This window comes from Pseudochaenichthys georgianus, chromosome 3 (assembly GCF_902827115.2).
Source record: "Pseudochaenichthys georgianus chromosome 3, fPseGeo1.2, whole genome shotgun sequence".
NCBI classification, from domain to species: domain Eukaryota; kingdom Metazoa; phylum Chordata; class Actinopteri; order Perciformes; family Channichthyidae; genus Pseudochaenichthys; species Pseudochaenichthys georgianus.
The window spans coordinates 19,473,705-19,485,560 of NC_047505.1; the positions used below are offsets into that span (position 1 = coordinate 19,473,705).

The 11,856-nt window shown below is 40.5% G+C and overlaps 1 protein-coding gene across 1 annotated transcript in view; it reads left to right on the forward strand.

The window, feature by feature from the left end:
• LOC117468091 (protein kinase C-binding protein NELL1-like) overlaps positions 1-9,967 on the forward strand; it is a 363,350-nt gene extending 353,383 nt beyond the window's left edge. The window contains exons 18-20 of the mRNA XM_034112071.2: positions 3,119-3,295; positions 3,615-3,839; positions 5,578-9,967. Of these exons, the coding sequence (XP_033967962.1) occupies positions 3,119-3,295; positions 3,615-3,839; positions 5,578-5,628 (453 nt within the window). The 3' untranslated portion in view covers positions 5,629-9,967. The remainder of the gene's footprint in view (positions 1-3,118; positions 3,296-3,614; positions 3,840-5,577) is intronic.
• Positions 9,968-11,856: the final 1,889 nt, after the last annotated feature.

The window sequence follows — 11,856 nt, forward strand, 5'->3', positions numbered from 1 at the left end:
TAAAATGATGGATGATGCTTCAATGACTAAATGGAACATTTACTAGCCTGCCATTTCATATGAACATAGATTATCATACTTGTGTATCATGAGTTATGACATTTCAGTCCTCATCTATTGATATACATAATTTGCCATGTAGTTATGTTTATTTACCTGCTTTTCACAAGGGAATTATATGGTAAATAAATACCCAAGAGCTGTTCCAGACAAAATAGACCCAGCGTGTAAAGATACGCTGAGGTTGAGCTACTGTGGTTTGTGAAAGAGATAGAAAGGGGTAATCAGGGTCACAAAGTATAGTCTATTTGGTGATTCACAAGAAACTGTCGATCGGATTGGTGTTTGGTGCCCCTCTGAGATATATTTGGTTAAAGAGAACACAATGGTGCTCTAGGAGGAGATTCGGGTGATAAGGTGGGGTGGGGGGTTACCTTGGTTGGTGATTGACTAATGGTTACACAAGCCAAAAAATCGTTGTGACATCATAAAGTGGCCAAAATCTGATCAGCTCCTTTCCAGACAGGTTTTTATATAAATGGATCAGGACAGAAAGAGAGAATCTTTTTTCCTGAAGCTTCCAGAATCTCTTTACACAGAGGGGACACATGTTGATGTATAAAAGACAGGAAAAAGTGGATTTTGCGTAATAGGTGACCTTTAAAGATTGAAACTTAATGGCAAAACAAATTCCCAAACTAACTAACAATTTATTCAAGGGAAAATAAAAGGACAAGTTGAGTTATGAATTAGAAAATGTGCCTTAACAAGGAGCAATTGCTTACATTTTATTTAAGAATTGTTTTTGCTTGAAGAAGAAAAGAGTCGATAGAAATACCTCATGTGATGACTTTGTTGTAAACATGTCATATTTTACATTTTTAAAGAGAATGTCATCTGTGATCATAAAGTTGTTGTCAATAAAGCCGACACTTAAAACTGCAATGATGTTGCTTTGGTTGGCACAACAGTGCAGCTTTAGCATTCACGCCTGGTCTTATTCCTGTCATTAAAATGAATAGTTTGCCTTAATTCGCCTTGCCGGCACGGTAAAAGTTGCAGTAATTTCCCAGCAAGTAAAGGGCCTTAACTGTAAAGACGAAGGCCATCAGTACGGCTGCCCTGGGACTGAGCGGTTACTGTAGCAGGACAATCTGCATCGATAAAATATTGGCTCTGTATTGCCCTTTTAATAGTATGTGGAATGATTTTATGGCTCCAATACATTTCTAATAGCCATTTTATTTATAACATTTTTACTTCTCCATAACGATGTCACACCAGGGCCAGACAATGCTGGCTGTGGTGAGTAACATGGATCATAAAGTTCTCTGGGTAGGGACGCAGAGCCAGGGACAGGGCGGCTCGAAAAGCTCTGGCAGATAATTTGGCCCAGACTCCAAATGTCTTGCTCATGTATGCTTTAGTCACTGCTTTGATGAAATGCTGTGATTTGAGAGTTTCTGCCAAAACATTAAAACATTTCGTAGATATGCTGGCCTTGAAATATCTGCCCAAATGACCCAGTGTGCAAAGAAATACTACACCACCAAAATCCCCAGTTGTATATAAAATACTCACACCGTGTTGTGTTACCTTGAAGTCATGAAGGATTATGTTTCGCATACCTCCACTGTAAACGGAAGATACAACAAATTGGGGGCTGCATTCAACGAGAACAAAAGTCCGATTTATTTTCAGTCGTATGCTCACAACGTCCTTAACAAACAAATGCATTTTCTCTAACATCGTACTATTCATAATACTCCCACATGTGTCCAACGCTTGCATTTCAATTTATCAATGTATTATTTCCCTTTGTATTCTTCATTCACCATGAAGAAGTGTGATAAAAACACATTTTCCTCAAGAATTCAACAATTGCTTCAACTAGCTCTCACTAAAAGCATCTGAGAGAGGCTTTAGATATGCTCCGTGATCATATTCCTAAGTGTTGGATTTGTTTGATGGGGCATTCAGTGTTCTCTCCAGGATGATAGTCTTTTCAAAGATGAAAAGGCTCTGATAAGACATTCAGGGCTTCAGGGAATCCCTAAACCCTTCACTTTTACCACACTGCTGGATCTTTCAGTCTCAACAGCTCTTGGAGGCAGGGTTAACCGCCAGGGATGCAACGGCAGAGGAATGTTCCCATGGGTTAATAAACTTGTGACAACATCTGTGTCACCCCCCACACTAGACATTTTACAAGAGATAAACCGAGCTTACTGTGATCTTATCAATTGTATTGCTTTCTTTTTGCTTTCTGTTTTCTTTTTGTCTGGTGTCAGCATCCATGGTTCTCTATACTGCTTCACACAAAATAGCTGACGTTTGGCCTTCTCATTGACCCTATGAAGTTGCCTATACACATTAGGTTTATATTGTCAAATAGTTGTGATTGTTGCTCACTCCTTTTCGACACTTAAACTTTCAGCCAATAATGGTAGTGTCTGTATTTAGACTTTGTATTTATAACACACTGAGTATTTAACAAATTAGAGTTCTTTGATGAGCATGTGAGCTGAAAGTTGCAAATTAACTAAATGGGTTTTTGTTTCTATTTTGAAGAAGCAATTAATGTAATGGGTGTTTTCCCGAACACCATGTAACTGCGGTAACAATGAATTCTGTGGTAAATATCCCTTACCTATTCAAAGACACGGAAACATATTGCATCTCTTCTCTTTGCTGAGATTAACGTTTTTGAATGCATGGTCCTTCTATAAATAAATAAATACAAATACAAACGCTTCTCAGCCATGACATCAGGCAAAGAATCAGAATCAAGTTTATTGCCAGGTACGTTTACACATACAAAGAATTTGCTTTGGTATCTGGTGGTGCGAACATAAGCAATCTAAAAAAAATGTGTTGCAAAGTAGATAGGAAAAAAAAGGAAATCTATAAGGATAATAAAAAATAAGCATTTTTAAGAAACCATTTAGCATTAAAAAGGATGCTAAAGACAAGTATTTACACCAAATTTAAATCTAACTATAACATTTGCATTTTTGCGCTATTTCTCTGAGGTCAGCTACTTGCAGTGAGTCAGGCTACCATCAGGACTTTAGTGTGTGTGTCCCCCCTGATGCTGTGACTCCCCTCTGACCCGCAGGACGGGCAAACGTACTGCAGAAGGAGACCCTGTGACTGTGGAGACCCAGAGGAGGACCTGTTCTGCTGTCCCGGCTGTGACAACAGGCCCAGCAGCCAGTGTCTGGATCAGAGCGGACGCACACTCTATCGCAGCGGAGCGTCCTGGCAGTACGGCTGCCAGCAGTGCCGCTGCATGGTCAGTTCACAGGAACACATACACACACGCAAACACGTGTGTTCATATTGAATCCCTGTGGTCTGTTAGAATAAACTGATGACATAAAAAACAAAGAATCTGTAACACAAGGCTCAGAGCTGGGCTTTGTTCAACACACGTTCTGCTTCTAATTATGTATGCACTGAAGACTTTGATAATTATCTCCTCTCTAATTAGCGATGTGGAAACAAATCAGTGTGAGAGCTGTAACTGAAATTGCCTGATCAGCTGAGTCACAGCAAAACAATCAACACACAATAACATTGGTGCCACCTTTGTCTTTCTCTACCTCACTCAGGAGGGGGAGGTGGACAGCTGGCCTCTGGTCTGCCCCGTGTTGATGTGCGAGTACACGGCGGTGGCGGAGGGCGAGTGTTGCCCGCGCTGCGTCACAGACCCCTGCCTGGCAGACAACCTGTCGTACGACATCCGGCAGACGTGTCAGGATCCCGCAGGCGCCGTCCGCCTGAGCGGGGACACATGGCATATGACCAACTCAGCCTGTACTAACTGCGAGTGTAAGGTAGGTTAAAGCCACAACCACAATGACGTTATTTGTCCAACTAGTGTCGACAATTCAGTGTTCAACTAAAAGATCACAACAATTTGTATTGTTGGAAATTCCTTATTAGGAAAACCCCTCGATAACTCATTTTCAAGGGGGTCCTCAACAACTTCAAATGTATTTACTTGGTCATTTTTAGAAATAATTCTTGCTCAGTTTCCCTTAAGGAGAAAAGTGTTTTCAACGGATCTAAAATACCTCCAACCCTGCACCTAGGCAACTGTACATGTAGTACAAAAAAAATGGAATGCAGCTACTTAAAGGTTATTCAGATTAGGTCATTAATCAAATTGCTCTGTACCTTTACAATGACACAGATAATGATATACTGTAGGCATTATAGGTTATTGGTACTGTAAAAATGTGTTCAAGCTGGAAACTGTGCTACAGTGAGTTTGTGTGTGGTAGAACATCTGCTTGTCTGTCTTTTAAGATGATGACAAATTAGATTTGATTTGCACAGATGATGAAAGTATATTCAGTCTTAAAATGACTTATTTTGCAAATCAATGTGTCAGGAACATGCCACCATAACTCAGATCATCTCCCTACACATTTAAAAATAATCTGTTTTCCCTCAGCTCTGCCCATTTGTATGTGAATCCAAAGCATAATTAATACCACATGGCAGGTGTTTTTGTATAGTGGTAACATAAATGAAACGTTCTATACTTTTGCCAAATTCTTTGAGCTTAACAAAAAGTTCTAACCAGCCACTGTAGTGTGCTCGCTCACGCTGGGGTCACAGCGAGTGGTAACAGCTACAGTCGGAGCTCAGGCCTGGGATCACCCACTCTGCTCTCAGTGTGCTGCATCACTGTTAGTAAAGACAGAGATGTTCCTCTGAGCTGTGGGGGGCCGCTTTCAGCCAAAGCTGAAGCCCCCCATAGTCAGAGGGCGCAGGCTCCATTAGCCCGGTCAGTTGGCTATTTGCCTTTTAAGGGTCAGTTCAGCTAAGAATCTTGGAACGGCAGATTTCTGCTTTATGCCTGATGAATACATATTGCTTCATGTTTATAATATTGTATGCCGATGTTGCCATGATGTGATTATGCAGGAAGCTTTCTTTATTATGTGCCTTTTTAAGCTACATGTAAAATTATTTTTGCAAGATATATGTTGATTTAAGATTTGTATTGCCCAATGGTGCCATTTAAAAAATATATATATAATTGATGTGCTCCGAAATGTTTTATATATATTAAATATATCTCACTGCAAGTGATGAGGACAGTGACAGTGAGTCTAATGCGTCAGAGTCTTCTAAGATATTGATTTCTGGTGATTATTTCTAAGTAAAAAAGTTCCTATAAAAAAGTTTCACTACAGTGAGGTCTGTTATTGACAACTGGGAATATCACTGTGGAAACCCCTACTGTTCAATGTTCTAAATGTCGCCCTGCTTGGAGGCTCAAGAATATCTCATAGCCATAGCAGATAATCATGAAACTGAATGGGTAGATATGACTGCTAGAAGATAACGTTTTTCGTTTTGTAAAATGTGTGCACTGACCCTCAAACTAAATGATACACTTAATTTCAAGTTCCCTCTATATTCTGTCTAAGTATTTCAAATTTGTATGGCCAGGCAGACTCTGAATCGTGTTATGACATGCAACATTACGGCATATCATAAAACTCTGCAGTATATTTAACACCCTCTATCTTTCCTGTCTTTTCATGCTGCGGCGCTCAGAATGGGAATGTTTGCTGCTCGGTGGATCTCGACTGCCTTCAGAACAACTAAAGCTCTCCTCGTCCTGTCCTCTCACTGCCACGCCCCCACCTCCATCTGATGACGCTCCCTTTGGATGCATATAACGGACTCACGCACACACCTGTGCATGCCAGTGTTTGCACCGAAAATACAAGCATGCACTGGAAAGACTGGGGTGTGAAGGCTGTGCTTTTGTGCCGTGACTCGACAAACAGCTACAGTTTGAATGAGCGTGTGTGTGTGTGTGTGTGTGTGTGTGTGTGTGTGTGTGTGTGTGTGTGTGTTGTGTGTGTGTGTGTGTGTGTGTCTCAGAAGGAGACTGAGGCCATAGTTGCTCTCACACAGTCACTGTGTTGTGTATGTGTCTTTGTGTTGTTTCCATTTCACTAAATGTCTTAAGGAAGCGTGTTTAGCATGTCTCAAATCTGAAAACAGAGCATCAGAGTGCTGTCATGAGGGAAAGGATTCAAAACAGAATAGACTATGAGATGTTCCGGCTGTCCGTGTTGCAAAATGTAGAAGTTGTCATAAAACATTCATCATTGTGGTAACACAAAAGTAATCCACCCACATTTGATATGGTTTTCTGGGAAGCAGAAAATAGTTTGATGAGGATATCACAACTTTGGGAAAGCTAGACAAATACCTCATCTGTAATGTGCCCTAAAAGTACAGATTCTGTCTGATGTGTTTCACACTCAGGCCTCTATGAATATCAGGGCCATAGGATGAAATGCTTCCTTTTAATAATGAAGTTCTCAATTCTTCACGTGTTACTGGCACTTTGAGTTTTTACAAGCAGCACCAGGACGCATCATTAGTTTTGGTCTCTGTGAGGCAGATCATGTCAGGTGCAGTCTTGAAGTGTCACAGTGATTTGATTGTGAAGTGCTTGTCGGACCATCAAGCAGTGTCTCAGTGTTGGAAATGGGAACAAATCTTGTTAAGAAGCCATTTAGGCTTTTTCTTGTCTCATGATTGGTTGTCTGGAAGTTTTCACTGTTAGCCCCATTTGTAGAATTCACTGTCTCGCCCCTCTCTGTAATTGCAGACCTGAGGGTGTCCGTGGTTTGTTTCAAACAACCCCCAGCAGTTACTTTAATTGTCCTGTCTTTGTGAGTCACATCCATCAGATCCAGGCTCTGAATTAGGACATAGCTGGGTACCACTTTACAATAAGCCTACCCTTATAAATAGGTTATGAATTAGGTGGTAAACACTTTATTAATCATTAAGAACCATTTATAAACCAGTTATAAAAGAGTTTTCATACATCAACACAGGCTCACTATTTGGCAAGATGACTAAGCCTTATATTGGCTACTTTGCTTACTTCGTCTTCTTCATCAGCCCACATCATTGGTATTTGTTGTTCACTGAGTTGATTCCCCCCTTCCATCTTGATGTTTCTTGGCATCTTTTTATGACCATTTATTTATGAGTTACTAACATTTATAACTAACAAAAGGGAGACTTGTAAAGTGTAAAACACATTCCCATTTATCAATGAGTTACTACCATTTCTAATAAGGCTTACTTAGCAGTACAGATAAATGTGGGCTCACTATTTGGCAAGCAACCGGTCACAGTTGCCCTGTTTATCTCATGTCTTATACAAGCTTATTAATGATTTATAAAGTGTTCACAACCTAATTAATAAAGGAATTAAAAACTATTCGTAAACCCTTTATAAGGGTAGTCTTATTGTAAAGTGGTACCCATAGCTGTTGTCTGTTGAGCCATTAACGCTGCCGTCCCTCAGCCTCAGAGGCTCCTCTCTGATGTGATTGACTGCCATAACAAGTCATGATATCAAAAGCCTGTGTAAGCAGTTCAATGGTGAACCAAAGATCCCTGCAGGCTAGATGAAGCAGCAGTCGTAGCTATTGTTAAAATCTTCAGAACTCGTGTGGGTCAGACTTCTCTGGCGTCTCCCTGGGCTACTTAGCTCTGAAGCAGATGGCGCACACAGAGAGTAGCAGAGAGAGAGAGAGAGAGAGAGAGAGACATACCAAAAGAGAAAGAGCAGGAGGGTGGGTGTAATTAAAGCCATATCAAGCAGGCCTGGATTTGAGTATGCCAGGAGGTCACCAAGTGTTGAATTTGTTTACAGACGGCAAGGCTTAATAAGGCCGGAGAGTCTGGTGCACTTCACACTTTCACAGCTCTGCAGTGGTCCCCCCGTCCTCACCTCTCTCCATTATCCAAAAGCTTGTCTCAAAACGTTTCCCTCAAGTGTCGTTGTTATCACCCTGTGTGTCCATCACTGTCTGTTTTTTTTCTTCCACTACAGACAACCAGGGGGTATTTCCAACGCTGTCTCAAAAGTTTGTTAAAATAGAGCAAACTTTGGAATGCGAACTACATGTTGGGGCCATGAATTATGCTTCAACCATGAAATGATTACCTGATAACAGCAGCGTTGTAGATATCAGGACTTGTTCTTCCTCTTCCAGGAGATGCTGCCTCAGAATGAAAAACTGCCACCACAGATTGAGATAATCCTTCAGTGAAAATGAAACCTTCATTTGTTTTCATCAAAGATCATTTTCTAGGTAAAGCGAACCGGCTGGAGTTCTTAAGAAAAATAGTATTCTGTATCAAAGTCAGGAACACTGTGAATCCTAGCACACCAACTTGGAGACATTTGTAAGACAACATCTATCAGTAGGCATGGAATTCACATCTGTGCCCACCTCGCCATGTGGTTTGTGTGACTATAAAACGTAACGTGAGCCACTAGCTACCACATCACTCTATCATAGCCAAAAACAGTGTATATAGAGCACCTTTTAAATTAGTGACAAGAAACAAACACAAATATGAGCATGCCATAGGTCTCTAAAGGCAGGAAATGACTCACTTCTTGAATGTTATGGTTCAATATCACAATAATTTCCTCTGGTAAAGAGTCAATCTAAATGAAATTATCTTGTCATTTTCACCGCTAGTGTGAGTTTAGTCGTGTCTTCAATGCCTACACTAGCTGTAAAGGGAAAAACATTGATGTATTGATTAGGTGACTTTGGTCTTAGGAGTTTAAAATAAATGTCCCCTGTTCTAAACTTACACGATAATGTCACACTAGATTTTGTTTGTGGTCGTGTTTCGAACATATTTGTCCTCCCTGTGTGCTGTAACTTTGGGAAAGTTGATGCTGGTTGTTGAACCTCTGAAGGGGACAGTTGCATGCAGCGAGGTGTGCCGCCCCTCTGACCCCTCAGACACAATATCCTCATCTTTGTTTGCCACCACATCTGTTTGTGTCTCACTTGAGCATTCTTCCCTGTACTGTCCTCCAAAGTCACTATGCCTCTTGTAAAACTAAAAAGGTCAACTGTGCACAGAGTACGGTGGCACAAAAGAAAAACAAGTGATGTAAATGAAATCTGTACCCATCAACACAGCAATCAAAAGCAGACATTTGTACAAAGGATCACTGAAAACGATGTTTTTGGATTGCTCTGTTGATTGATTTGATATGGAATATAATGACTACAACAACACTATTTGCAAGTCTGTGTGTAAATGTTTTTACATACTGACAATATGATACAATTATACAGTTTTTTAATTATCATTGTGTTCATGAATAACATGTTAATTTCAGTGACTACTTTTTGTGGGATGGGCTCTGTTTTGCTGTAAATACTGTGTAAAGTGAAGGGTTCTGTAAAGAGAGTACGACTATGTGAATAATTCTCACTACCACAGCTTCTTAGGATTTGAGAGTTGCATGTCGATTATGACAGAGAAGCAACATTTCTATTGTTTTTACTATTTCTTTATTTTTCTATTCTTGCCTTAACCCTTTTATAATTGGTCATAGTTTAATGTATTTTCACCGTTTGGCAACATTAGACAACATTATGTATTTGACTCGCCTGTGTATACAGATTTCTGATCAATGTGTCCCAGACAGATCTGAAGAATGTTGTATTCCAGATAAGTGTAGACCAGCATCAGTCCCAGGATTCTTTGCAAATGGACGAGGAGCCCGGAAAGACCTCCCTTCACACATTTTTATTTTTCCAACACATGTCTGTATGAACTGAACAGTCTTAATAAGAGCCCGAAAATAGAACTATGTACACATGTAAAAAAAATCTAATATTGAAAATGACAATGTTGTTCTTGACTCAGTTCCTACAAAAAAAGCAAGCCATTGTGTTTAATGTCTGACTTTTTAAAAGAAGCAGTTTTGGACCTTCTAGATCCTGATGTGCTTGTTCATGTTTTTGATAGAGGAACACGGCGGAGGAATCCTCCAGGTCTGTTCATTGTTTATTCTCCAGATCAAAGTGGCCAACTTTATTGTACCCAAAGGGTTAAGTGTCATTTGACTTGAAGACTGTGTCGTGATAAGAGTTTGCTGTTAATAAATATTTTAGTTGTTTACTTTATTTGGTCTTTTGCTTCAGAGTGTGATGATGACTGCCAGGACAGATTCTGTATATGGCAGCTGTCAAAGACGCTTAGATGGCTCGCCATCACGCCATCCATGGGCAGCTTAAACGATAGCAATGTTTCCAAGCCTCATAAATGAAAGTCAATCCCACCATTGGGATGGAGTCGTGGAAATTACTTTCACGTTTCTACTTTTATCAATACTGCTGTTATTTTATTTCCCTCAGGAAATGTATGAAAGGCTACGTAGCAGTACAGATAAGTTCATTATTTCGATGGTTTGAGAGAGCGCCGCTGTGCTGTTAACAGGAAGCCAGTAAAGAAACACTTTTGAAGCTACATTGTGGGAGGAAAAGAATGTTCATGCTTCACAGCATGAAACATATTTTCCTGCAGCATTTATTACATTGCACACAAAATGCACCTATAATTAAACTATACTAAGTACAAACATGGAGGTGTTCAAAAATAGCTGCAAGATACTCTAAACTACATAAAAAACATGATTTTCTGTGAACATTCAATAACTCCAGAGTTGTCATGCTGGTGGTCCAAGAAGAAGGATCAGGTAAACACCAAAGTCAGACGGGTTCATCCTCTGTGAAAACTGAATGTCTGTACAAATCGGTTTCTGTGTTAATTCTGTTTAATATTTCTTTATACATTTCAGTTTGAACATTTGTATAGAATGACAGGAAGACATTCGCCACACGTTTGCCGCGAGTGTGGCTATGTTGCACCGGGTTCAATGTATTTGTTCATTCTAAAATGTTGAGCTTACAGACTTGGAACAGGGTATGGTTATGAATCTTGCACTGGCTGATCAAAGCATTTCACTTTCTTTTTTACTATAACTCAAGGTTTTATTAGCCTCATCCTAACAATGCAGGTCATACATGATGATCCAAATATTCTGTTTAATGTACATCCAACCAACCAATACCTCCTCTCTTTGACTTTGCAATCGAACACAATCCAGGCAAGAATTAACATGTCCTACTCAATATGTTGACCTTGTATTGTATTACTATTATGATCATTCCTGTGACTACTGACTACACTATAACATCACACACAACTCTATTGGGGAATGTAGTGTCCCAGTTCAGCAAGATATATTGAAACTACAATAATGTAAAATAAGATCTAAAAACACACCAGAGAATACACACTTTCAATACTATACTAATAGTTCCCTTTATGTCATCAGTCCCAGTGCATTACCATGAACATTTGCCTCCCACAGATCAGTATGAACGTCTTCATCTGAGATGGTGAAGTGAGATGCCTCTGGAGAGACAGGGTTGGGGGGGCTGCTCTCTAGTGAGGGTTCAGTCAATTAACCTACTGTCAATCAACTGTGAAGCAAGTGCTCTGTTGTTCTCTCCACTCTCTGGCTGGTCACCCTGAGTGTTGGCCCAGCGCTCCCTGTCCTTCCCGGCTCCTGCTACCCTCGGCCGGGACCAACTCCACCCAAAGGTGCTTACCATTCATGGACTGGAACCTTTGAGGTCGCCACAGAGGTGATGGAGTGACTCTCTCAGCAACAACTCTCATCTACGGTATAGATGCTGAGGGGGAGGAAAGGGGGGAGGAGAAGCAAGATAGAGCTAGAATTGCATGAATGCCCTGACTCCTGACATAACAGCACAAGATTGCAAATAGCTTTTTCCATCAGCTGTTTAACTTGATGAGATATCTTACTCTTCCTGATAGATTTCTTTGGGGGGTGGGTGGCGACAGCAGATAAAGCTAGCAGTTTGGCATCAGCTCAGCAAAACAGAAAGTAGCTTCTGCAGTCCCCCCAACCCGCCGCCCTCCTCCACGAATGCTTCCCCTAGCCACCAGCAG